We start from the raw sequence: 27,475 nt of genomic DNA on the forward strand, positions 1-27,475 counted from the left end.
CAGATGATCCAATCTCCTCTATTGAGACTCTGAGAACCCATGCCAAATCTTTTCAGTCTCCTGAGGGGGAATAGGCTTTGTCGTGCCCTCTTCACGACTGTCTTGGTGTGCTTGGACCATGTTAGATTGTTGGTGATGTGGACACCAAGGAACTTGAAGCTCTCAACCTGCTCCACTACAGCCCTGTCGATGAGAATGGGGGCTTGTTCGGTCCTCCTCTTCCTGTAGTCCACAATCATCTCCTTTTGTCTTGATCACGTTGAGGGAGAGGTTGTTGTCCTGGCACCACATGGCCAGGTCTCTGACCTCCTCCCTATATGCTGTCTCATCGTTGTCGGTGATCAGGCCTACCGCTGTCATCGGCAAACTTAATGATGGTGTTGGACTCATGCCTGGCTGTGTAGTCATGAGGGGACTGAGCACGCACTCCTGAGGGGCCCCCGTGTTGAGTATCAGTGTGACTGATGTGTTGTTAACTACCCTTACCACCTGGGGACGCCCGTCAGGAAGTCCAGGATCCAGTTGCAGAGGGAGGTGTTTAGTCCCAGGATCCTTAGCTTAGTGATGAGCTTTGAGGGCACTATGGTGTTGAACGCTGAGCTGTAGTCAATGAATAGCATTCTCAAATAGGTGTTCCTTTTGTCCAGTGGAAAAGGGCAGTGTGGAGTGCAATAGAGATTGCATCATCTGTGGAGCTGTTGGGGCGGTATGCAAATTGGAGTGGGTTTAGGGTTTCTGGGATCATTTTTTTTTAATGTGAGCCATGACCAGCTTTTCAAAGCACTTCATGTCTACATACATGAGTGCTACGGGTCGGTAGTCATTTAGGCAGGTTGCCTTAGTGTTCTTGGGCACAGGGACTATGGTGGTCTGCTTGAAACATGTTGATATTACAGACTCAGACAGGGAGAGGTTGAAAATGTCAGTGAAGACCCTTGCCAGTTGGTCAGCGCATGCTTGGAGTACACGTCCTGGTAATCTGTCTGGCCCTGCGGCCTTGTGAATGTTAACCTGTTTAAAGGTCTTACTCACGTCGGCTGCAGAGAGTGATCAGTCGCCCGGAACAGCTGATGTTCTCATACATGTTGCAGTGTTACTTGCCTCGAAGCGAGCATAGAAGTAATTTAGCTCATCTGGTAGGCGTGTCACTGGGCAGCTCTCGGCTGTGCTTCCCTTTGTAGTCTGTAATAGTGTTTAAGCCCTGCCACATCCGACGAGCGTCGGCGCAAGTGTAGTACGATTTGGTCTTAGTCCTGTATTGACGCTTTGCCTGTTTGATGGTTAGTCGGAGGGCATAGCGGGATTTCTTATAAGATTCCAGGTTAGGGTCCCGATTTTTGAAAGCGGCAGCTCTACCCTTTAGCTCAGTGCGGATGTTGCCTGTAATCCATGGCTTCTGGTTGGGGTATGTACGTACAGTCACTGTGGGGACGACGTCATCGATACACTTATTGATGAAGCCAGTGACTGATGTGGTGTACTCCTCAATGCCATCGGAAGAATTCTGGAACATATTCCAGTCTGTGCTAGCAAAACAGTCCTGTAGCTTTACATCTGCTTCATCTGACCACTTTTTTATTTTTATTGACTGAGTCACTGGTGCTTCCTGCTTTAATTTTTGCTTGTAAGCAGGAATCAGGAGGATAGAATTATGGGTCAGATTTGCCAAATGTAGGGTGAGGGAGAGCTTTGTACGCATCTCTGTGTGTGAAGTAAAGGTGGTCTAGTTCTTTCTTTTTCTTTCTCTGGTTGCACAATTAACATGCTGATAGAAATTAGGTAAAACTGATTTAAGTTTCCCTGCATTAAAGTCCCTGGCCACTAGGAGTGTCGCCTCTGGATGAGCTTTTTCCTGTTTGCTTATAGCGGCATATAGCTCATTGAGTGCTGTCTTAGTGCCAGCATCGGTCTGTGGTGGTATGTAGACAGCTACGAAAAATGTAGATACTCTCTAGGTAGATAATGTGGTCTAAAGCTTATTATGAGATACTCTTCCTCAGGTGAGCAAAACCTTAAGACTTCCTTAGATATCATGCATCAGCTGTTGTTTACAAATATACATAGACCGCCACCCCTTGTCTTACCAGAGGCTGCTGTTCTATCCTGCCGATAGTGTATATCCCGCCAGCTGTATGTCATTCATGTCGTCGTTCAGCCACGACTCGGTGAAACACAATATATTACAGTTTTTAATGTCCCGTTGGTATGATATAGTTGCTTTTTAGTTTGTCCAATTTATTATCCAGCGGATGTACGTTGGCCAATAGTACGGATGGCAAAGGCAGATTAGCCACTCGGTGGCATATCCTCGCAAGACACCCCGCTCTCTTTCCGCAATACCTCTTCTGTCTTTTTCTCCTGCTAATGACGGGGATGAGGGCCTGTTCGGGTGTTTGGAGTAAATCCCTCTCGTCCGACTCATTAAAGATAAATTCTTTGTCCAGTTCAAGGTGAGTAATCGCTGTTCTGATTTCCAGAAGCTCTTTTTGGTCATAAGAGATTGTAGCAGCAACATTATGTACAAACAATTCGAAAAATCGAACAAAATAGCAAGGTTGGTGAAGAGCCCATGATACGGCAGCCATCTTACAACCACCATCTTACAAGCTTTTACGGCAGTTATTTTTCATGCCAGCCAGGTAAGCTACTCCGGTTGTAAGCGTAGCAATGTGCTTAATATTAGGAAAGTTGAGAAATAAATACAGTAGGCTAAGCCTAGAGAGAGAGCGTCATTTTTTTGTTGCATAGCCTACAGAAGAAATGTTGTGCGACATGTGCTTATAGGAACACTTATTTCATTCCATGCATCAACCAGCTATGAGGAGCTGGCTTTCTCTGGGGATCCTATTCCGCTCAAACTCTGAATGCCAGGGCTCTCATGAAATGTTTAATTCGATTGTATTTGCATTGCCGTCTGAGTGATTAGCGGGACAGTAGATCGCTGAGTACCATACCATTAGCAACTAGCTGTTAGCAAGTTTGGTAGGCTACTAATGGCCATCTGCGACATAAGAGTGCAGTTTTGGAGAAGCCTAGTTACTGTGATTCAACGGTCACGTGGAATTTGGTGAGGTATGACTCATGACTGCCGGTGTGGTGGTGATACTGTCACCGTAACAGCCCTAGTCCTAACAGGTGCCAACTGTCCTGTCTGGTTGTTTTATTGTACTGGAGACTAGTGTCTGTCTGTGATTGACAGTAGACACAGAGCTGAGTATAGGCCTAGCTAAGCTGCCTCTCTCATGTCACTCAGTCAGCCTGCCCAGACAGGCATAACACAGGCTCTTTCCCAATAAGTCTCTCCTGGATCCCTCATTCTTCGAATCCTCAAGGCATTGGAGGAAAAGGTAAGAGGGGAGGGACTTTGGGTCATCTTCTCCGAAGTTGTTTGAGAAGGAAGGAGGTGATGAATCAAGCGAAGACTAATTCAGAAAAATGTACCTCATCGTCGATGAGTAGTCAACCCGCTTTGATCAACCAATCAACACTGAAATGTAAAATACTTTAGTTATTACGCAGGCCTAGCCTAGTTGTACTACTGTTTCTACAACCTGTAAAACCCAGACTTCACCAGGCTAGTTTCTCATTAGTACGTATAAGCCTAGCTGGTATTGATCTTTCTGTTCTCAGATCAGCAGCAAACTCCAACTCTACTCTCTCGGTGTGTGACCAATGACGTGTGGCAGGCTGGGCTGGCGGATTACGGTCGTTACCATGGTAACCCTCCATCTCATCTCTCTCTCACGTTGTGTTGCAGACTGCCAATGGAAACGTGGAGGCTAAAGTGGTGTGTTTCTATCGACGCAGGGACATCTCCTCGACGCTCATCGCCCTGGCCGACAAACACGCACGTGAGTGACACGCACGGTTCACTGTTCAGTCAGAAGTCTTCACCAACTAACCACTGTTCAACATCGAATGCCAAAATTCAAATCCCCTAGTATAGTGAGTGTTCAGTCAGAAACCACTTTTAAATGGATGGAACCTTTTAAACGGGCTATTCTCATTCCATTAAAACGTCTTGCAAGAGAGACCTGTTCACTAACCACCATTCAGCATCCAATGACACTTCATCGCCTTGTATAGATCACAGATGGACAGTTTGACTCAAGTGCTCTTGTGTATAAGGTTTTCAGATGTGCAATCTAAACCTAATTGAACCTAATGACTTCTGCCTGAAGAGTGAATGTGTAGTGAAGGACCTATGTATCCGTCTTGGACTAGTCTAGGCCAATGTCAGTGTTTTGTGTACGTTTGCTCGTCTATGCAGAATTGTGTTTGCGTCATCGTGTGTGAATGACTGTGCATGCCAGCATTGCTTTATTTGTGTGTTCTTTTCCTCCCGATTGTGTGTGTACAAGCTAGCTTTTCAGTGTTTGATGCTGTGAGGGTTGTAGCTGTTGCTGGCGGTAGCTGTTGCTGGCGGTAGCTGTTGCTGGCGGTAGCTGTTGCTGGCGGTAGCTGTTGCTGGCGGTAGCTGTTGCTGGCGGTAGCTGTGGTTTCACTGGGCTGCTCATTACTGGACCTTTTTTATGTTGAGACTGAGAAGAGGGAGCTCTGCATCAGACCCAGGGTCTGACTGACTAGAGAATTTAAGCCTTCTAGACTGCAGCACTCCCAAGGCCTAACTCACTGACTGCACTACTGTGTCCACTCATACGACTGAATCTGTGGGGCTGAACGTTAGGTTGGGTGTGGTAGCTTGTGTGCTGAGAAGTGGGGGGGGGGGGGGGATTCTGTGGCAGTGGTTTTTTTGTGGACCACACAGTCAGCAAGGAGGAGCTCTACATTTAATTTAAGGGGCTTTATTGGCATGGGAAACACATGTTTACATTGCCAAAGCAAGTGAAATAGATAAAAAAAAACAGAAGTGAAATGAACAGTAAACATTACTCACAAAAGTTCCAAAAGAATAAAGACATTTCAAATGTCATATGTCAGTGTTGCAATGATGTGCAAATAGTTAAAGTACAAAAGGGAAAATAAATAAACATACATATAGGTTGTATTTACTATAGTGTTTGTTCTTCACTGGTTGCCATTGTGGCAACAGGTCACAAATATTGCTGCTGTGATGGCACACTTGTGTTATTTCACCCAATAGATATGGGCATTTATCAAAATTGGATTTGTTTTCGAGTTCTTTGTGAATCTGTGTAATCTGAGGGAAATATCTGTCTCTAATATGGTCATACATTTGGTAGGATGTTAGGAAGTGCAGCTCAGTTCCACCTCATTTTGTGGGCAGTATGTCTGCGGCAGCCTTTCTCAATAGCAAGGCTATGCTCACAGTCTGTACATCAGTCAAAGATTTTCTCAATTTTGGGTCGGTCACAGTGGTCAGGTATTAGCCACTGTGTACTCTCTGTTTAGGGCCAGTAAATTCTTTCCTGTGTGTCAAGTAATTATCTTTTGGTTTTCTCATGATTTGATTGAATCTAATTGTGTTGCTGTCCTGGGGCTCTGTGGGGTCTGTTTGTGAACAGAGCCCCAGCACCAGCTTGCTTGGGGGCTCTTCTCCAGGTTCATTTCTCTGTAGTTGATTGCTTTGTTAGGAAGGTTTGGGAATCGCTTCCTTTTAGGTGGTTGTAGAATTTAACCGCGCCTGTCTGGATTTTGTTAATTAGCGGGTATCGGCCTAATTCTGCTCTGCATGCATTATTTGGTGTTTTACATTGTACACGGAGGATTTGGTGTTTGTCCCATTTTGTGAATTCTTGGTTAGTGAGTGTACCCCAGACCTCACAACCATGAAGGGCAATGGGTTCTATAACTGATTCAAGTATTTTTAGCCAGATCCTAATTAGTATGTCGAATTTTATGTTCCCTTTGATGGCATAGAAGGCCCTTCTTGCCTTCTCTCAGATCGTTCACAGCTTTGTGGAAGGTACCTGTGGCGCTGATGTTTACACTGAGGTATGTACAGTTTTTTTTGTGTGCTCTAGGGCAACAGTGTCTAGATGGAATTTGTATTCGTGGTCCTGGCAACTGGGCCTTTTTTGGAACACCCATTATTTTTGTCTTACTGAGATTTACTGTCAGGGCCCAGGTCTGACAGAATCTGTGCAGAAGATCTAGGTGCTGTTGTAGGCCGTCCTTGATCTGGTGCTTCTGTCCCCAACCATCAGCAAACAGACATTTGACTTCAGATTCTAGTAGGGTGAGGCCGGGTGCTGCAGACTGTTCTAGTGCGATTGGCATGTTGAAGAGGGTGGGGCTTAAGCTGCATCCCTGTCTCACACCCCCCGGCCCTGTGGAAAGAAATGTGTTTTTTTGCCAATTTTATTTTGTTTGTGTACATGGATTTTATAATGTTGTATGTTTCCCCCCCCCCAAACACCACTTTCCATCAATTTGTATAGCAGACCCTCATGCCAAATTGAGTCATGCTTTTTTTTAAATCAACAAAGCATGAAGATTTTGCCTGTTTGTTCGTTTGTCTATTAGGGTGTGCGGGGTGAATACGTGGTCTGTCGTATGGTAATTTGGTAAGAAGCCAATTTCACAGTTGCTCAGTACATTGTTTTTGCTGAGGAAATGTATGAGTCTGCTGCTAATGATAATGCAGAGGATTTTCCCAAGGTTGCTGTTGATGCATATCCTCCAGGAGTTATTGGGGTCAAATTTGTCGCCACTTTTATGGATTGGGGTGATCAGTCCTTGGTTCCAAATATTGGGGAAGATGCCAGAGCTGAGGATGATAAACAGTTTAAGTATAGCCAATTTCATTTAGGATACCATCAACCCCACAGGCCTTTTTGAGTTGGAGGGTTTGTATTTTGTCCTGTAGGTCATTCAATGTAATTGGAGAGTCCACTGGGTTCTGGTAATCTTTAATAGTTGATTCTAAGATTTGTGTTTGATCATGTATATGTTTTTGCTGTTCTTTGTTATAGAGCCAAAAAGATTGGAGAAGTGGTTTATCCATACATCTCTGTTTTGGATAGATAACTCTTTGTGGTGGTGTTTGTTTTGAGTTTTCCAATTTTCCCAGAAGTGGTTAGATTTTGATGGATTCTTCAATTACATTGAGCTGATTTCTGACGTGCTATTCCTTCTTCTTCCGTAGTGTATTTCTGTCTTCAGTGATTCACCATAGTGAAGGCGTAGGCTCAGGTTTTCTGGGTCTCTGTTTTTGGTTGGATAGGTTTTCAATTTCTTAGGTTTTTGCATTCTTCATCAAACCTTTTGTCATTGTTAATTTCTTAGGTTGTCTGCTTTACATTTTATTTTTTGATAGGGAAGCTGAGAGGTCAAATATGCTTTTTAGGTTTCTACTGCTAAGTTTACACCTTCACTATTACAGTGAAACCTTTTCCAGGAAATTGTCTAGAAGGGATGGAATTTGTTGTTGCCTAATATAGTTTTTTTGGTTGTTCTCCACACAATTTTCCTTCCATCTATAGCATTTCTTTATTATTATTATTATTATCAGTTCCTTTTGGCTTTGATGCCACATGATTTTGCTGTGATGTCAGTGGACTGACTGAATGCTCTAAGAGACTCTGGGTTGAGGTCAGTGATAAAGTTGTCCACAGTACTACTGCCAATAGATGAGCTATACGTGTACCTACCATGAGAGTCCCCTCAGCCTACCATTGACTATGTACTTACTAGAGGTCGACCGATTATGATTTTTCGACGCCGATACCGATTATTGGAGGACCAATAAAAGCCGATTTGTTTTATTTTTTTATTTGTAATAATGACAATTACAACAATACTGAATGAACACTTTTATTTTAACTTAATATAATACATCAATCAAATAAATTTAGCCTCAAATAAATAATGAAACATGTTCAATTTGGTTTAAATAATGGAAAAACAAAGTGTTGGAGAAGAAAGTAAAAGTGCAATATGTGCCATGTAAAAAAGCTAACGTTTAAGTTCCTTGCTCAGAACATGAGAACATATGAAAGCTGGTGGTTCCTTTTTAACATGAGTCTTCAATATTCTCAGGTAAGAAGTTTTAGGTTGTAGTTATTATAGGAATTATAGGACTATTTCTCTCTCTACCATTTGTATTTCATATACCTTTTGACTATTGGATGTTCTTATAGGCACTTTAGTATTGCCAGTGTAACAGTATAGCTTCCGTCCCTCTCCTCGCCCCTACCTGGGCTCAAACCAGGAACACATCGACAACAGCCACCCTTGAAGCATCGTTACTCATCGCTCCACAAAAGCCGTGGCCCTTGCAGAGCAAGGGGAACAACTACTCCAAGTCTCAGAGCGAGTGGCGTTTGAAACGCTATTAGCGCACACCCGCTAAGTAGCTAGCCATTTCACATCGGTTACACCAGCCTAATCCCGGGAGTTGATAGGCTTGAAGTCATAAACGGCGCAATGCATGAAGCATTGCGAAGAGCTGCTGGCAAACGCACGAAAGTGCTATTTGAATGAATGCTAACGAGCCTGCTGCTGCCTTCCACCACTCAGTAAGACTGCTCTATCAAATATCAAATCATAGACTTAATTATAACATAACACACACATACGAGCCTTAGGTCATTAATATGGTCAAATCCGGAAACTATTATTCTTTCAGTGAAATACGGAACCGTTCCGTATTTTACCTAACGGGTGGCATCCATAAGTCTAAATATTCCTGTTACATTGCACAACCTTCAATGTTATGTCATAATTACATAAAATTCTGGCAAATTAGTTCACAACGAGCCAGGCGGCCCAAACTGTTGCGTGTACCCTGACTCTGCGTGCAATGAATGCAATAGAAGTGACACAATTTTCCTAGTTTAATATTGCCTGCTTACATGAATTTCTTAACTAAATATGCAGGTTTAAAAATATATACGTCTGTGTATTGATTTTAAGAAAGGCATTGATGTTTATGGTTAGGTACATTCGTGCAACGATTATGCTTTTTTCACAAATGCGCTTTTGTTAAATCATACCCCGTTTGGTGACGTTGGCTGTCTTTGTTAGGAAGAAATAGTCTTCACAGTTCGCAACGAGCCAGGCGGCCCAAACAGCTGCATAGACCCTGACTCTGTTGCACAAGAACGCAAGAGAAGTGACACAATTTCCCTAGTTAAAAGAAATTGATGTTAGCAGGCAATATTAACAAAATATGCAGGTTTAAAAATGTATACTTGTGTTTTGATTTTAAGAAAGGCGTTGATGTTTATGGTTATGTACACATTGGTGCAACGACAGTGCTTTTTTTCGCGAATGCGCTTGTTAAATCACCCGTTTGGTGAAGTAGGCTATGATTCAATGATAAATTACCAGGCACCGCATCGATTATATGCAACGCAGGACAAGCTAGATATACTAGTAATATCATCAACCATGTGTAGTTAACTTGTGATTATGTTAAGATTGATTGTTTTTTATAAGATATGTTTAATGCTAGCTAGCACCTTACCTTGGCTCCTTGCTGCACTCGCATAACAGGTAGTCAGCCTGCCAAGCAGTCTCGTCGTGAAGTGCAATGTAATCGGCCATGATCGGTGTCCAAAAATGCAGTTTACCGATTGTTATGAAAACTTGAAATCGGTCCTAATTAATTGGCCATTCCGATTAATCGGTCGACCTCTAGTACTTACCCAGCGTGGAACAGAGCTCCAGGAGGTGTGACCCGTTTTTGTTGGTTACAGTATGTTTTTGTAGTTGTGTCTAGTGGGACATGCGGCGGAGGGAATGCTGTCACCTCCAGGTAGGCGTTTGTCCCCCTGTGTGCTGAGAGTGTCGGGTTCTTGTCCAGTTCTGGCATTTTGTTCGCCACAGACTAGTACATGTCCCTGAGCCTGAAAATTGTTGAGATCCCCCTCTAGGATGGAGAAGCTGTCATCGTTTAAAGTATGGGGATTCTATTGGGGGATATAGCTAGCACACGAGGGCATTTTTCTCTGTTGATCATTTGATCATCAAAAAATTAGCAGTAAGCTTTAGTTGTCTTTTTGCACTGAGTCAATTCCTCACGCTGCTGTTTCCAACGTCTTATCATCGACTCATTAAGACCAAGCTCCCGTGCAGTAGCTCTATTTCCTTTTTCAACAGCCAGATCAATCGCCTTCAACTTGAAACCTGCTTCATATGCATTTCTCCATGTCTTTGCCATGAGGGTGACAAAATGACTACCGTAATCAGAATGATGGGAAGTTTGAGAGTGCTCGATTTAATCTAAACAGTAAACAAAAAAGTTTTTGACCTTAACCCGTTCGGCAATTTTATTGGTCTAATGAAAGCTTCATGCCACCAAAAAACTGAGCACGTCACAGAATGTTTTTTTGGAGAAAAAAACATTTGAAATCGGGAAAAATCCATATATTAGCCGCGAGGTTCAAATCCTGGGAAAAAAGTTGCGGCTTATAGTCCGGAATTTACGGTAGTAGAAGCTTTGTGTTCCATGGTGTTTAGTGTTGTTTTTGTGTGGTTTAGGCCTGGACCATCACAGTAGGTGTGAGCAGAGCATGTTGAGCATCTGATACATACCTCTTAGGTCGCAGGATTGGCTTGGGCGGGGGTAATAGTGAGGGTTGGGCCTGTTGCTCTGCTCCCGGCCTGGCATATGTCCTGTTGTTATGTTGAGGTCCTTGCCGCAGGGGTGGGGGGGGGGCATAGGTCGGGCAGAAGGGGCATAGGTCTGATATGGGGTTGCCTATATAGGGTGTGGCCAGGGTTTGCTTGGGGTGGTCTCTGATCTCCAGCTCTGTGATTTTTATCCCTCTCAATGATGATGGAGGAGCATTGCAGTTGTGGGACCTGGGTGTGTTTAGTGCTGGGGGGGGGTGGTCGTCATCATCTGTGAAACTCTCCTGCCATTGTTGGGCTCAAGAGTTTTCACACATCAGACTTCAGTGCTAATTGAAGGTGCCGCCAGGTCTGTTCTGTCCTAGCAGCTTGGTAGCTTAGTATACTTGTTTACATAGCTTTATATAACAACATTACCAAGAGATTGTCTTTACATTTTTGTCTTCGAAAGTGGCTTCAGACTGAATATTACTCACTCAGATTTGTGTTGGTTGGTATTTCCAGGTTCCACTGTGTTTTTCTTTCTTACTTGAAAGTCCTTGGAAGTAATAGTCCATTCAGGTCATTTTGTCCAAAATCAAGTTTTTTTTTAATTGGATTGAAGGTTTTAATGTTTAGGTTGGTATCCTGTATGAGTCCTTGTGAAAAAATGCAAGTTTATCTACATTTATCCAACTCTAATTCTATATTTTTTTGCAGAAGAACTCAGGAGCCCATGAGCTCTCTCCTCTTTCTGTGTGTTCCTGCGGGAGAACCACTGTTCATTTTTGAGAACCGTGTGTGTCCCGGACAGTCCCAACTTGTGCCGGTTTGTGTGCATTTGTCTGTGTGTGGAGTATGGGCCTCTTGGTTCTATGTGCAGCCAGCACCAGCAGTCAGTCCCTCCAGAAGTCCCAATTGTCCCAAATGGCACCCTATTCCCTATATAGTGCACTACTTGTGACCAGCACTCGTAGTGCACTATGTAGGGAATAGGGTGCCGTTTGGGACGCTACCCCAGACAGACATTTGCAATATGTGAAGTATGCATGTAAGGAATGGTTCTTCACCCCATGGGTGTGGTGGTGGGCTGCTGCTGTATCCTGTCTGGTTCTGGAGCCGTCAGCCCAAGGGGAAAATCTGAGGGCCTGTTAGCTTTCCCAACCAGTGTGTGTGTTTGGAAATGGGAGAGGGAACTTCACTTTCTGAGAGTGGCCCTGTGGAACATTGTCCTTGTGTTGTTGATGGCTTTCTTTCTCCATTCTGGATTATTGCGTGTGTGTGTGCGTGCTGTGAGTCACAGATCAAATATTTTCCTTGCCGGGATTCGGTTGGAGGCTTCCCTTAGAGGGCCTGTGACTGCACCCTTACTCCAGGTTTTAGCCCCGCCCCTGTCGGCAGAGCTGCCTCCCGAGTGGTTGGTCCCACTGATTGACGTGGCCTTTTGCTCCTCTGGCCCCTCCCTCACAGGCCCATGTGACTTGGCCTCTCTTTAATTTCCCTTTCTATTGTGAGAACTCTAGAACTGTAGGCCGTTAGTTTCAGTAAACAATAGACATCAATGGTGACGATGAATCCATTCACAAACACAAAAGAATAGAGTGGTGAAGAACTGTTTCTCAATGTAGGCTAGACTTCATAACTTTTAGAAGAATGCATCGTTGAAAAAAAGTAAAAGTCCTTCAGAGCTCGGGATCTGAGGTGTCTCTCCTCTCTTCTTTCCCTCCTCTACTCGTAAGGCCTCTCATTCATCAATAATTGAGAATTGGTACGGGCAGGTGAGATGGAGAGGCAATTTGTGGAGAGTATGGATTTGGTGCTGTGCCAGAAAATGGTCTGTGTCTTTTTATGGGTGGATAGAGTCAGGGCTCAGGGAGTCAGTCAGGGGCTGGTGTTAATGGTGCTACTGCACCTGTCCACCACCTGGCTACATACCCCCAGGCCAAAGCAGGCCAGATGGTTGATCCTCTTCAACTCGGGCTGGGAATTGCCTGGGACGATATTAACACAATACTTAAGTGCTAATTCTATATGTATTGTGATTCTATATGCATTGTGATTCGGTACTGCGATTGTATTATTGACTAGGTACAGCCGACTAGTCAAATATAATATAATCCAAAACTAATATTGGGAGTCCCATAGGGCGGAGCACAATTGGCCCAGCGTCATCCGGGTTTGGCTGGGGTAGGCCGTCATTGTAAATAAGAATTTATTCTAAACTGACTTGCCTAGTTAAATAAAGGTTACACACACACACCACTCTGACCCAAAAGGTTATTTTGTTGGCATTTACGTATGTCCCCATTACCAGTAAAACATAATCAAAACCTTTTTCTTTCACTTACCCTCTGTGCTGTTTCATTGTTCAGTCGTTTCATTCTTAACCAGGATTTGGGTTTTTGCTTGTCAAAAAAAGATACACGTCAAATAAGCTTGTTGACCAATCAGGACCTGAATATGACTGCACGTCACATAATAATTGAACGCGCTCATTAATTTTTTTTACGTGGCTATTACACATTGATTACACTATCACTCGTATTTCATGTCACAACGATTCATTGATACGCAGGCTATGATGCTGGTAAAGTTGTCTCGCGCACCTACAGGGTTGGTCATTAAAAAAAAATTACAAAAAAAGCTAGCCAGCTCATGGATGCAAACAATGTTCTTCCACAAAAACATAGCAAAACGACATGTTTCAGTAGCTATAGTTAGCTAGTTAACTATATAGCTAGGTGTCATCTAAAATAACCCTAATTTTATAAGACCGTTCTTATTTGATTAATGGTGGTCGGACCCATTTGTGAAGCTAGCCACAATAATGATAACCCCAATATTGGACTTTGCGGTTAGCCTTCAAAATAAAAGTCTGTCATTGACAGTGATGTAAATGAATACAAATAGTAGATTTATGCCATAATTGAATAGATCATGCTAAATGAGGTTGGAATGTTATATCAAATCAACAAAATACAATAATTTGTTAATTTCACATCTGTTAATCACACTGGATGTATTATACTTTAGAATTGCATCGGGGGCTTATTTATTTCACTGTACAGCCTTACCTATGGATTGTGGATCAATGACATGGGGTATCAGTCTACTCAGTGACACCTAGAGAACATTAGCGTCGTAGCTCTTATTGCGGAACTCTGAAACAACTGTGAATTGAGCCACATTTATTGTCAACCTATGAGTATTGAACACTATTCCTGAGGAAAAACAATACTGAGTCTGATAACTCTGAGGAGGATGTTGGGAAAAAATATCTTGTGTATTGAGTAGACTCATACCCCATTTCATTGATCCCCAATCCTTAGGTAAAGCTGTACAGTGCAATATGAATGTCAATACAAGCAATGGGCTGACTGGGGAGGTGATTTCACACACACAGTCCCGCGATAAGAGCTACAACACTAATATTTGCGTAAACTCTTCACAGTTGTGTTCTGTGGGTGTCACCGAGTAGACTGATACCCCATTTCATTGCTTCAGATTCCAACCTTGTTGGATCTAGTCTAAATATGGCATGATTCCACCAATTGTAACCTTCTGCATCTCTTTCAAATTAGTACTTTTATTTTGAAGGCAAACTGCAAATTCCACTATTGTACCTAATCCTTATTGTGGCTAGCTTCACAACACAACCCGGTCCGGTCGAGCCTCACTAGCCAGATGGCACTGTCTGGCTGCTTATAACGTTAGCTTTGGGCAACAGGGCTAAGTAGCTGGCTAGCTATTTATTTTCATGAACTGAGGTTCAATTTCAAAAGGTGAACAAGTGGCTATCTAGCTAATACTTACTCACAAGGATTCCTAAATCATTGCTAAGAATAATGAAAATTAATGCAGTTTCTACTGGCCATTGTTTTAAGGTTTGGTTGTATTGGTGCTAGCTAGGTACCAAGCTAAAGCTAGCTAGCTACCCCAGAAGTTGCGGTCGAACAAATAATACTTTATTACCAACGCGGTATTGTGTAAGCACCGTTCGTGGCCTGTTTACTTGTTTATTTGACATATATTTTTTGACACGCCAAGGCCCAAACGGCGTTCCATCGTATGTTGTGAAGCTAATAGCAGTGCCGCTATTACTGTGCAACTCCGGTAGGGCAACATCTGAAAAATATCGAAGTTAGTAGTGTGTGCCGGTGCTCAACCAGTCGCGAAAGCCAACATCACCCACGACAGAGAACGGTTGATTGTCAAGGGCAATGAATTCCATTATCTTGGCGTTAATGGATTTCACCTTAGTTGTATCGCTGAAATTTTCTTTCTCTTTCAAATGACTGCTCGATCCACACAGCAGACATTGTGGGCTAGGTTAGGAATGCTGTGTTGCACTTGTAGTACAACATTTACGTCGAGTACCTACGTTACATAGCTATGCACATCAGCTTTGGCATCGGTGTTACGTGCTGACCACACCGCTCACGTCGCATGCATTGCAAAATAATGTACACATACATGCTATTCAATCATTGCACTGCACGCGCTTGCCAACGAGTGTCTGTGTTGCCAAGAGCTAAAATAGAAGTCAGTTCTATTTGTGACGCTGAACGCGGTGCAAGTCCTGCCTCTCCCATCTCCTCATTGGTTTATAGAAGAATATCCCCACGTGCCAGCTCTTCATTGGTTATACCCACGTGGGTGATTGAAAGATGAACTGAGGTTGGTTGGTTCTGGTATTACACCATATTATGAAAGTTGGATGACAATTGCTGTATAAAGTCCAACGAAGAAAAAGCCTAGAAGGAGGAGAGATGACTAGAAATGATTCGGCTGACCATTTTATGTGTGGATTAATTGTCGGAGTAGAGGACCTTGTGCATTTCAGGTAAAATAACAACTCAACGTTTATATCCCAGGACAAATTAGCTCGATAAATTGCCATAAATTTTTAATGCTTTTCAACCTGTCCCCAAATGTAATATAATTGGTTCAGAGTTTTTTTTTTTTTTTCAACCTGTGTTACATGCTTTTTTTGTCAGATTGGTTTGGCTGTGGGACTATGTACCGTAGTGTTTGTCCATTCTGTGATGGTGTCTATAATAAGAGTCTATATAAGAGTCTGTCTGGTGGGTGCTGAGTGAGTGTTGGCGAGAGTGAGCACTTATTGATTCTGGTCCCACTTCCCTTCTCCTGGAAATCCTTTGATTGCTTCTGTCGGTCTCTCTCCGGTCTCGGTCTCCCTCTCTAGGTCTCCCTCTCTCCGGTCTCGGTCTCCCTCTCTCCTGGGTCTCCCTGTCTCCGGTCTAGCGCCTTCTCTAATGAAACTTCAAATGAGCTGGAGCACACGCCTGCTGGTTTCGCTTTCTACCCCCTGTCCCCCTTGGTCTCTCTCGTCTTCACTCTCCCTTCTTTCTCTCGGTCACCCTCGCTCCGTGTGTGTGTGGCTATTAATCACACAGAGTGCATTCGGAAAGTATTCAGACCCCTTCACTTTTTCCACATTTTGTTACGTTACAGCCTTACTCTAAAATGGATAAAATTATTTGTTTCCCTTATCAATCTACACAATAGCCCATAATAACAAAGCAAAAACAGGTTTTTAATTTCTTTTGCAAATTTATAAATAAAAAAACTGATCCTTTTGTATTCTGACCCTTTGCTATGAGACTTGATATTGAGCTCGGGTGCATCCTGTTTCCATTGATCATCCTTAATGTTTCTACAACTTGATCGGAGTCCACCTGTGGTAAAGTGAATTGATTGGATATGATTTGGAAAGGCACACATCTGTCTATATCAGGTCCCACAGTTGACAGTGCATGTCAGAGGAAAAAAACCAAGCAATGAGAGGGAAGGAATTGTCCATAGATTTCCGAAAGGCACAGATTGTGTTGATGCACAGATCTGGGGAAGGGTACCAAAACATTTCTGTAACATTGAAGGTTCCCAAGAACTCCATCATTCTTGAATGTAAGAAGTTTAGAACCACCAAGACTCTTCCTAGAGCTGGCCACCCGGCCAAACTGGGCAATCGGGGGAGAAGGGCCTTGGTCTGACAGAGCTCGAGAGATCCTCTGTGGAGATGGGAGAACCTTCCAGAAGAACAACCGTCTCTGCAGCACTCCAACAATCAGGCCTTTATGGTAGAGTAGCCAGATGGAAGCCACTCCTCAGTAAAAGGCACATGACAGCCCGCTTGGAGTTTGCCAATAGGCACCTGAAGGACTCTCAGATAATGGAAAAACAAGATTCTCTGCTCTGATGAAACCAAGATTGAACTCTTTGGCCTGAGTGCTAAGTGTCACATCTGGAGGAAACCTGGCACAATCCCTACGGTGACGTATAGTGGTGGCAGCATCATGCTGTGGGGATGTTTTTCAGCAGCCGGGACTAGGAGAATAGACCTGATTGAGGGAAAGATGAACGGAGCAAAGTATAGAGAGATCCATGATGAAAACCTGCTCAGGACCTCATACTGGGGCGACGGTTCACCTTCCAACAGGACAACGACCCTAAGCACAGAGCCAAGACAATGCAGGAGTGGCTTCGGGACAAGTCTCTGAATGTCCTTGAGTTGCCCAGCTAGAGGCCGAACTTGAACCCGATCGAACGTTTCTGAACTTTTTTTTGCTTTGTTTTTATGGGGTATTGTGTGTAGACTGGGGGGGGGGGGGACAATTGAATCCATTTTAGAATATGGCTGTAACGTAAGAGTGAAGGGGTTTGAATACTTTCCGAATGTACTGTATCTGTCGCTCTTCTGCCTTCCCCCTCGTCTCCCTCCCGCCTTTAGCTCCATCCCCCACGTCTTTCTCCTCCACCTTCCTCCTCATAGACCACACACATCCAACGCCTGCTGAAATACTCTTCTGTGTCTTCTCCCACATGGGGAGAGGGGGTATAAAGAAAGAAGTAGAGGGAGAGGTTAGAGAGAAACATGCTGGGGGAGAATAGAGGGGCTTATAGAGAAACTCACCAGTCCAGGCAGGGATCAATATTCTCATTTACTAAATGAGCCTGGCACCTGCAGTGCCACAAAGCATTGACATGAACTCCTCTGGATCATTACCCTAGCTCATCTGCCTCATTACCCTAGCTACCTTCATGGTGTGAATACTGTTTTTGTTTGTCTTCACTGTTTTCTTGGAAAACAAATCTCTGTAGCATCTAATCCTTTTGTTTGGCTCTGGGTCGCTGGTTCTTCAGTATGTGGTGCCCTCACTTGGCTCAATCCTTGCCAGTTCTGCCCAAAACCCCTGTTTTGTGTGTGAGCGAGCAAGCTAACTAACGTGACCTTTGACCCCTATCAGGAGAGCTGGAGGAGGAGATGGAGAACCCGGAGTTGAACCCAGTTGACCTGCCAGAGAAACAGAAACACCAGCTGAGACACAGAGAGTTGTTCCTGTCCCGCCAGCTGGAGTCATTACCTGCTACACACATCCGGTACGACATGTCCTTACCATCTCACCTTGTGTTAGCTACCTGCTACAGACCATGAGAGTTGGTTACAAGTATACGTTAAAACACAGCCTGGAGAACAGATGGCACTTTCTTTCACCTGTATTATAGGAACGCATTGGTGTTATACGGCTGTACTGTATTTAAGAGCTACATCTCAATCAGATTGTGTGTGTCTCAGGGGGAAGTGTTGTGTCACTCTGCTCAATGAGACTGAGGCTCTGAAGTCATATCTGGACCGGGAGGTAGGTGGCTGTCTTTATTGTCCTCACAGGCCTCATAACACCGTCTTCTCAGAGAGTGAATGGTGTGTGCCATAGCCTCTATGTATGGCTCTGATGTACAGTACCAGTCAAACGTTTGGACACACCTACTCATTCAAGGGTTTTTATTTTCTACATTGTAGAATAATAGTGAAGACATCAACACTATGAAATAACACACATGGAATCATGTAGTAACCCACTTTTTTTTTTTTTAATTCAAATCGAAATGGATTTTATATTTGAGATTCTTCAAAGTAGCCACCCTTTGCTTTGATGACAGCTTTGCACACTCTTGGCGTTCTCTCAACCAGCTTCACGAGGTAGTCACCTGGAATGCATTTCAATTAACAGGTGTGTGTGTGTGCGCCTTGTTAATTTGTGGAATGTCTTTCCTTATTGCATTTGAGCCAATCAGTTGTCTTGTGACATGGAAGGGTTGGGTATACAGAAGATGAAGACCAAGTCCATATTATGGCAAGAACAGTTCAAATGAGCAAAGAGAAAAGACTACCTAATTTAAGACATGAAGGTCAGTCAATCTGGAGAATGTCAAGAACTTTGAACGTTTCTTCAAGTGCAGTCGCATAAAACAAGCGCCATGATGAAACTGGCTCTCATGAGGACCGCCACAGGAAAGTAAGACCCAGAGTTACTTCTGTTGCAGAGGATAAGTTCTTTAGAGTTACCATCTTCAGAAATTTCATCTCAAATAAATGCTTCAGATTTCAAGTAACAGACAATAAGAATAAGAGACTTGCTTCGACCAAGAAACACAAGCAATGGTCATTAATTTGAGATTTTTGGTTCCAACCGCTGTGTCTTTGTGAGACACAGAGTAGGTGAACGGATGATATCCATATGTGTGGTTCCCACCGTGAAGCATGGAGGAGGAAGTGTGATGGTGCTTTGCTGGTGTAATTGTCATTGATTTCATTTAGAATCCAAGGCACACTTAACCAGCATGGCTACCACAGCGTTCTGCAGCGATAGTCCCACTAAGTGCAAACCAGATGGGATATAATTTGTCACCTCCGGGCTGTGTAAGGGCTATTTGACCAAGGAGAGTGATGGAGTGCAGCAACAGATAAACCTGGCCTCCACAATCACCTGACCTCAGCCCAATTGAGATGGTTTGGGATGAGTTGGACTGCAGAGTGAAGGAAAAGCAGCCAACAAGTGCTCAGCATATGTGGGAACTCCTTCAAGACGGTTGGGAAAGCATTCCATGTGAAACTGGTTGAGAGAATGCCAAGAGTGCGTAAAGCTGTCAAGGCGAAGGGTGTTTACTTTGAAGAATTTCAAATATATTTTGATTTATCTATCACTTTTTTGGTTACTATGTGTGCTATTTCATAGTTTTGATGTCTTCAATATTATTCTACAATGTAGAAAATAGTAAAAATAAAGAAACTCTGGAATGAGTAGGTGTGTCCAAACTTTTGACTGGTACTGTATGACCGTGTTGGATAAGTTTGTGTGCCTGTGTCCAACTGACTGGTGTGTGTGTGTGTGTGTGTTAGTTGTGAGTCTTGGTGCTGTATGAATAATTCAGTGTGTTGACCCAGAATGTTCTTCTCACAGTCAGTAATGAGGAGACGAAAGATTGCTCTCTACACACACACACACACACACACACACTCTCAATCCACAACCCCACTCATTTTCTCCATTCCTATTTCTCTAACTCTTTTCTAATGTCTCTCTTCTCTCTATCCCTCCCTCTTTTTTTCCCCACTTCTCTTCCTCCTCCCTCTCACTCTCTCCAGGATGCATTCTTCTACTCGTTGGTCTACGACCCCCAACAGAAGACTCTGCTGGCTGATAAAGGGGAGATCAGGGTGGGGAACAAGTACCAGGCAGACATCACAGACTTCCTCAAAGAGGGTACGTACGCCAAAGACACTCGTACACAAAACTGTGGACTGTTAGCATTTTCCATAGGTTAGCTGGTAGATTAGCCTCCTGGCTAGTATTCTCTTTGGTAGTGCAAGCCGGGTCCGATCTCATCTCAAGGCTCAGTCAGTGGGAGGGCATGGGTGTCTGTCCCACTGCCTAATAAACCCAGTGCAATTGGAACAATTATGCAACGTTATGACAAGGAGTGTGTTATCAAAGTGAGTTTTACTGAGGAGCCATGTCACACCAATTGTGTTGGAGAGGGTCAAAGGGCAGGATATTCACCATTTTGTGGATCTCTCTATCGAAGGAATCATAACCACATCACCCCAAGTCTTTTGGAGAGCCAGAACTAAATTGAGTTTGGTTAACCACAGGGCTGTCTAGTCCGATGGAGTGTATCAGACTGGTGACTGTGCTGACTGCTTACTAACTGGTGATTGTGCTAACTGGACCCCCAGGTGAGGAGGATGGCAGGGACCTGGCCAAGTTGGAGGAGAGGGTGTGGGACCCCAGCAGTCCCCTCACAGAGAAACAGATCGACCAGTTCCTGGTTGTGGCTCGGTAAGTGGCTCCGGTCCGGTGGGCTGTGGTGAATGGGTAAGTGGTTCTACTGTAGTGGTAGTGCCTTGGTAAGACTGCTGTGAACTGGATAGCCAATGTCAAATATTTTTCAGTAAGACTTTTTGGTTAGTGGCTCGGTAAGACGGTGTGCAAGGGTATTGGATCAATCAGTAAGAAGACTGGTCTTCACACAGGTCTATTCTAGTCAGATTTGCACTATTGTCAAAAAACATGATATCTGGAGGATTAATAGACTCCTGCAGTATAAAAATGTTTGCACTCACTACTGTAAGTCGCTTTGGATCTGCTAAATGAGCGTCTGCTAAATGACTTAAATGTAAAAATTGTATCCTTGTCTGTCTCTCATCCATCTCTTTCCCTCTGCCGCCTCATCCCTCTCTCTCTCTCTCTCTCTCTCTCAGGTCAGTGGGTACCTTTGCGCGGGCTCTAGACTGCAGTAGTTCTGTCCGGCAGCCCAGTCTCCACATGAGTGCTGCTGCTGCCTCTAGAGACATCACCCTGGTAAGACACACACACACACATTGCCCACTTCCCTAGGTAGGGTCAGGCCAGAGTTGAGTGCTGTTAGCCCAGGGGTATGCTGGGAGCTACAGTAGAAGGTGTGTATGTGAGCTTGTTTGCGTGTGTGTTAGCTTGCCACAGTGTGAGGATCAGTAACGAGCAGGATTCAGCCTGCCCCAGACGCCACACGTTCCGGCCCACTTCTGCACCTCATATATAAAACATGAAACGCAGGCCTCCAAGCTACACACATCCATGAACGCATGCGCACAACGCACATCCACTCAGACTCGCCAATAGAGACGCTCACACTAAGTCAAGTGACAAGATAATAGCCCATCCACTTCTGTTTTTTGACTATGCTCTGTTCCTCAACCTTGGTGGCTTTGACAAGCAGAATGGGGACCCTTTGCTTGGTTTGTATTTTACGAGGGTGGGTTTTGTTTGCTGGGTGTATGTGGAAAAACCAGGGTTGTGTTCATTAGGGCACACGGTAAACCAGGGTTGTGTTCATTAGGGCACAAGGTAAACAGGGTTGTGTTCATTAGGGCACACGGTAAACACAGTTCTCTTCAAAGACTCAATCATGGACACTCTTACTGACAGTTGTGGCTACTTTGTATGATGTATTGTTGTCTCTACCTTCTTGCCCTTTATGCTGTTGTCTGTGCCCAATAATGTTTGTACCCTGTTTTGTGCTGCTACCATGTGTTGCTATGTTGTCGTAGGTTTCTCTTGTTGTGATGTGTGTTTTGTCCTATATTTATATTGTATTTATTTATTTTAATCCCAGCCCCCATCCCCGCAGGAGGCCTTTTGGTAGGCCTTCATTTGTAAATAAGAATTTGTTCTTAACTGACTTGCCTAGATAAATGTTAAATAAAATAAAAAAACGCACAAGTGTTTCATATTGGACCAGTACAGATGGTACCTCCCAGTTTTGATGTGTTTCTTCTGTTTTGTGCCTACCAAACACTACCTGCCATTTTGCCCCCCCCTCCTCTCCCCAGTTCCATGCCATGGACAGCCTGGATAAGACGCGTTATGACATGACGCGGGCCATCGCTGCGCTGGTTCCCCAAGGAGGGCCTGTTCTCTGCCGGGACGAAATGGAGGAGTGGAGCGCCTCCGAGGCCAACCTGTTTGAAGAGGCCCTGGAGAAATACGGAAAAGACTTCACAGACATACAACAGGACTTTGTGAGTACAGACTGACGGGTAGCCAGTCAGGAAGGCACGATTCTGCTGCCTTGGCTTAGACTAGCCTCGACAAGGAAGCTCTGATGTACATGCCACCAAAATAAGGGGGAAGAGAAACAATGCTTAGACTGAGAGGAACTGGCTCAGTTCAAGGCTCACAATATGGATCTCTGGGATGGGCACCTGGTGGCCCGCGGATCAGTTCCCTCATGGCAAAATGAGTATTACATGAAATGTGTTAGAAAACAGCTAAATCTTTTCCCCATGGCAAAATCTGTAGCATTGGAGTAAATTAACTGTAAAACGTAAATGTTTTCTCTCCGCTTTCAAGAGGGTGGCCGCTAAAAAATGTTTTGCTCGCAAGGTGGGTGGGGGCCAACAATTTGTTTTACTTAGGGCCCCCAAAAGACTATCCATACCCGGATCTGACTGCATGTGTGGGTATGGATGTGGGTACACAGACCCGCTAGCCACTGGTAGCCCCTCATGATGAGCTATGATTTTTTTGTTTGTTGTTGTTGTGGCCCCCACCCCCATCAAAGTTGCCCATCCTTTATGTAACTAATAGTGAGACACTCAACTCAGAGGCTCACAGGGACCCTATTGAGAGCAGAGAAGAGAATCCAGCATGTCTGCTGTAGCTATAGAGATGGATACTGTATGTCTATATCTCTGTCAGCCAGGTGCTGTTGTTGCCCTGAGGGGGAAGAATAAATGAATGAGGTTTCTGCAGTCTTTACACTGTGCCTCACTCTGCCACCTGGTGGTGGGTTACAGTCTGTGCACTACCCAGCCTACAGCCACTGGCTGCTGTTAGGGGTGGGGCTTGCTCTCTCTGGCAGCCTGACAATTCAGTTGCCTCTTTCAAAACTTTTTTTAAAGATCGCAGTGTTCATTTTTCCCATCGAAGATCAAAGTATTTGCTTACAAAGATGTAGGAAATGTACTAATGTAGTGCCCTAAAGCATGATGGTGAGGACCCGTTGTCTGTGAGGTGGGAAGGGCTCTAAAGCATGACGACGACATATCTGTGATGTTGAAACCGCTTGTCTCTCGTCCTCCCTGGCAGCTCCCCTGGAAGTCCCTGACTAGTATCATAGAGTACTACTACATGTGGAAGACCACAGACAGATACGTACAGCAGAAACGGTTAAAAGCAGCAGAGGCAGAGAGCAAGTTGAAGCAGGTCTACATCCCCAACTAGTGAGTATCTATCTGGCTGGCTACTGGGATACTGTGATTCTTGTCAGGCTCCTACAGCAAGTCCCAATTTGCACTCTGCCGCGAAGTCTTCGGTGTTTGCAGATCGGAAGGCTCTGTATAAGTGTAATTGGTAGTGGTGGAGCGTCTGCAAACAATGGAGGGATGTTGCCGAAGGGTTAGGGAGATATTTGGGACTGGCTGCAGATGACGGTTCCCACTAGATGGTCAAGCTTTTTGGTCTTAAATTTAAGGTTTGGGTTAGGCATAAGGTTATCAGTTAGGTTTAAAATCTGATTTTAAGAAGAGAAATTGTAGAAATAGGCGGGGTTTATGACTTTGCAACTTGCCCAGATAGTGACGACTGCATCTCTGTCTCTGATCCTCTGCCCACTTCCTCATAGCAACAAGCCCAACCCCAACCAGCTGAGTGTTAACAGTGTAAAGCCTGGAGGTGTGGGAGGCCTGGTGAACGGCTCCGGGGCTGCAGCTGGAGCCGCAGTCGGAGCCGGGGGTTTGCCTGGAGCTCTGGGGGTGATATCAGTTCCCCCAGGACAGATCCCAGGTCTGGGCCGCGCCTGCGAAAGCTGCTACAGTGAGTAACACCACAACTGTCCTGTTTCCTGGATGATGGGGGAAAAAAAGAGACCAGGAAGTAAACCTGGGAGTCAAGAGTACATGTGCTCCTAGTACAGATATTCAGTACCTCCTGAAGAACCTTGAGATTCACTCTCATCCTAGTATGATTTCTTCCACATACTACAGTAGCAAAGCGCCAAGCCAAGCCTCCATCTCTATTGCTGTTCTTTAACAATGAAGGAGTGGGAGTTTTTAAGACGGAGAGCGAGGCAAAGCTCAGCTCACGCTGCAGTAGAATCTATTGAGCTATTTTAGTAGTGTTAATAAAGTCTTAAATGTTTTAAAGACTCACTGAGTCTGTGGGTGTCTCTCGACGTGTGTCCTCTTTCTCTCTGTGCGTGTAGCCACCAGCTCGTACCAGTGGTACTCGTGGGGTCCCCCCAACATGCAGTGTCGTCTGTGTGCTTCCTGCTGGACCTACTGGAAGAAGTATGGAGGACTGAAGATGCCAACCAGACTGGAAGGAGAGCGGCCTGGACCCAACCGCAACAACATGGTAAACAACTCAAACTGAGATATCATGTATTGGATAAAAACATTTTCACAGGTAATGTGAAACTGACCAGGAAAAACTTCCCGGACATTCTGTATAACAACTTAGAACCCTTTGTCTTGGACTCCACTCTTGTCTCTGCTTGTTGTCTATTCTCTAACAATTTCTCATACCCTCGCTCTCTCTCTTCCCCCACCGCCAGTCTCCTCACAGTGTGCCTATGCGTCACGGTGGGAGCCCCAAGTTTGCTGTGAAGACGAAACAGGCCTTCTACCTACAGACTACCCAGGTGACACGCGCCGCCCGACGGGTTTGTCAGGACATCATCAGACCACGCTTCCTCGCCCGGCACCCTTACCTCCCTCTCAATACAGCCCAAATCAAACAAGAGTGTGAGTACTGTACCCCTCAACCCCTACCACCTCCTCACCACCCAAATCAAGGCGTAGCGAGAGTACGACGTAGACCTGGGTCCTGTTCATTAAGGCACCAAACGGACCAAAACTGAGTAAAACAGGGAGGAATTGGAACCTGGAATTGTCCAATAAGAAACGTTTGTTTTATTTTCCTGTTGCAAAATGTTTTGAAAGGTCTCAGTGGCTGTCTTATGTAACTGTCTGCTGAAATGTGGTACATGCATACTGACTCTTGTGTATTTCAGGTGCGCTGCGGTTGCCAGACGAGCCCAAAAAGCCCTTGCCGCTGAAGCCAGTTGAGAGGAAGCCTCTAGAGTCTGTTGTCCGATATCTAGGTGAGGATCTTATGCCCATCTGTAGTCTTTAATTTTCAGTCTGCTAAATGACATACTGTATTATATATTATAGTCTGTTTAGCCGGTGTTGGTTTTGCGATTTTAAACTCATATCTTTCTGTTTTCTCTTCCTTTCTGTCTCTTCCGCCCTCCTCTCTCCGGGTCCCCAGAGGCCCACCCGTGCCCTCCCAAACATGACCCCCCGCGTGGCCAGACGGTCACCACGGGTAGCCTGACACCCATCAAGTCCACACCCAACATCCTCAACAACGGCTCGCCCACCATCCTGGGCAAACGCACCTACGAGCAGCACAACGGCATTGATGGTGAGAGACCGAGGTGCGGGAGAGGAGTGGAAAGGGGTTGGAGCAGTTGGGATGTTGATGGAAGACTGTTGTGGTCATTGCTGCACTCCACTGGGGTTGGAGTCTGCAACCCAACGTTTTGTGTCTTTGCGGCCTCCCTTTCTCCACCCCTCCCCCTCATCTCCCTTTGTCTCAATGTACTACTGTAACTGGTTATACATGACCCTCTTTTTTTCGCTCACCAACTTTCCGCCTTTCACTTTCTCTCTTTACCCCCCCTCTTTCTCCCTTGACAGTTTATTATTTTTTCACCATCTGTCTCTGTCACTCTCTCCTTTACCCCCTCTTCTCTTGCACCGTTCTCTTTTTTTCCTGCTCTCCATTTCTCTCTCTTTGTCTCTGTATATCCATCTCAGTAGGTTGTAGTGAAGGCTGGGTTCTTTCTCTGTGGTGTATATCGCTCTAGGCTACGGCGGGTGTTGTCATGGTAACGGAGCGGTAGCCAGGACCTATCTGAGACAGGAGTGAGACCAGAGGGGTGGTGTGGTTCGCTGGGACCTCGCCCCCTAATAACCCTTCTCTCCTGGACCACAGCAGGGCTAGTCCACACTCACTAGGGACTATGTCCATGTTCAGAAAGGAGGAGCACCTGTCAATGTGTGTGTTGCATAGAGAGGGAGGGGGAAGATGTGGAGAGTAATGGCGGGAGGGAGCTAGGCCTATAGGCTACCTATAATGAGTGGTTCTACTGTGTCTTCTAAGGCACGGTTTCCCAAACTCAGTCCTGCCCCTCCCTGGGTGCACGTTTTGGTTTTTGCCATAGCACTACACAGCTGATTCAAATAATCAAAGCTTGATGCTGAGTTGGTTATTTGAATCAGCTGTGTAGTGCCAGGGCATAAACCAAAATGTGCACCCAGGAGGCCCCTAGGGCCGAGTTTGGGAAACCCTGCTCTTAGGATGACTGCAGTGCAGGCTAGCTGGTAGCTACAGACATCTTTTCTGGGTTTGGAGTTAGGACGGAAGTTCAAGACTCCTAGAATAAAGTTTAATTCGGAAGTTTACATACACTTAGGTTGGGGTCATTAAAACTAGTTTTTCAACCACTCCACAAATTTCTTGTTAACAAACTATAGTTTTGGCAAGTCGGTTGGGACATCTACTTTGTGCATGACGCAAGTAATTTTTCCAACAATTGTTTACAGACAGATTATTTCACTTATAGTTCACTGTATCACAATTCCAGTGGCTCAGAAGTTTACATACACTAAGTTGACTGTGCCTTTAAACAGCTTGGAAAATTCCAGAAAATGATGTCATGGCTTTAGAAGCTTCTGATAAGCTAATTGACATCATTTGAGTCAATTGGAGGTGTACTTGTAGATGTATTTCAAGGCCTACCTTCAAACTCAGTGCCTCTTTGCTTGACATCATGGGAAAATCAAAAGAACTCAGCCAAGACCGCAGAAAATAAATTGTAGACCTCCACATGTCTGGTTCACCCTTGGGAGCAACTTCCACATGCCTGAAGGTACCACGTTCATCTGTACAAACAATAGTACGCAAGTATAAACACCATGGGACCACGCAGCTGTCATACCGCTCAGGAAGGATGCGTTCTGTCTCCTAGAGATGAACGTACTTTGGTGTGAAAAGTGCAAATCAATCCCAGAACAACAGCAAGGGACCTTGGGAAGATGCTGGAGGAACCGGGTACAAAAGTATCTATATCCACAGTAAAGCGA

The 27,475-nt window shown here is 44.7% G+C and overlaps 1 protein-coding gene across 1 annotated transcript in view; it reads left to right on the forward strand.

Annotated features, from left to right (window-relative positions):
* The window catches only part of mta1 (metastasis associated 1), a 42,265-nt gene that overhangs the window by 11,672 nt on the left and 3,118 nt on the right, over window positions 1–27,475 (forward strand). The window contains exons 3-15 of the mRNA XM_014195485.3: window positions 3,758–3,851; window positions 17,748–17,880; window positions 18,077–18,140; window positions 19,928–20,045; window positions 20,519–20,621; window positions 21,044–21,143; window positions 22,154–22,342; window positions 23,412–23,545; window positions 23,947–24,137; window positions 24,526–24,677; window positions 24,877–25,066; window positions 25,336–25,425; window positions 25,596–25,751. Of these exons, the coding sequence (XP_014050960.1) occupies window positions 3,758–3,851; window positions 17,748–17,880; window positions 18,077–18,140; window positions 19,928–20,045; window positions 20,519–20,621; window positions 21,044–21,143; window positions 22,154–22,342; window positions 23,412–23,545; window positions 23,947–24,137; window positions 24,526–24,677; window positions 24,877–25,066; window positions 25,336–25,425; window positions 25,596–25,751 (1,714 nt within the window). The remainder of the gene's footprint in view (window positions 1–3,757; window positions 3,852–17,747; window positions 17,881–18,076; window positions 18,141–19,927; window positions 20,046–20,518; window positions 20,622–21,043; window positions 21,144–22,153; window positions 22,343–23,411; window positions 23,546–23,946; window positions 24,138–24,525; window positions 24,678–24,876; window positions 25,067–25,335; window positions 25,426–25,595; window positions 25,752–27,475) is intronic.

The sequence above is a fragment of the Salmo salar genome, chromosome 01 (genome assembly GCF_965601325.2).
Source record: "Salmo salar chromosome 01, fSalSal1, whole genome shotgun sequence".
NCBI classification, from domain to species: domain Eukaryota; kingdom Metazoa; phylum Chordata; class Actinopteri; order Salmoniformes; family Salmonidae; genus Salmo; species Salmo salar.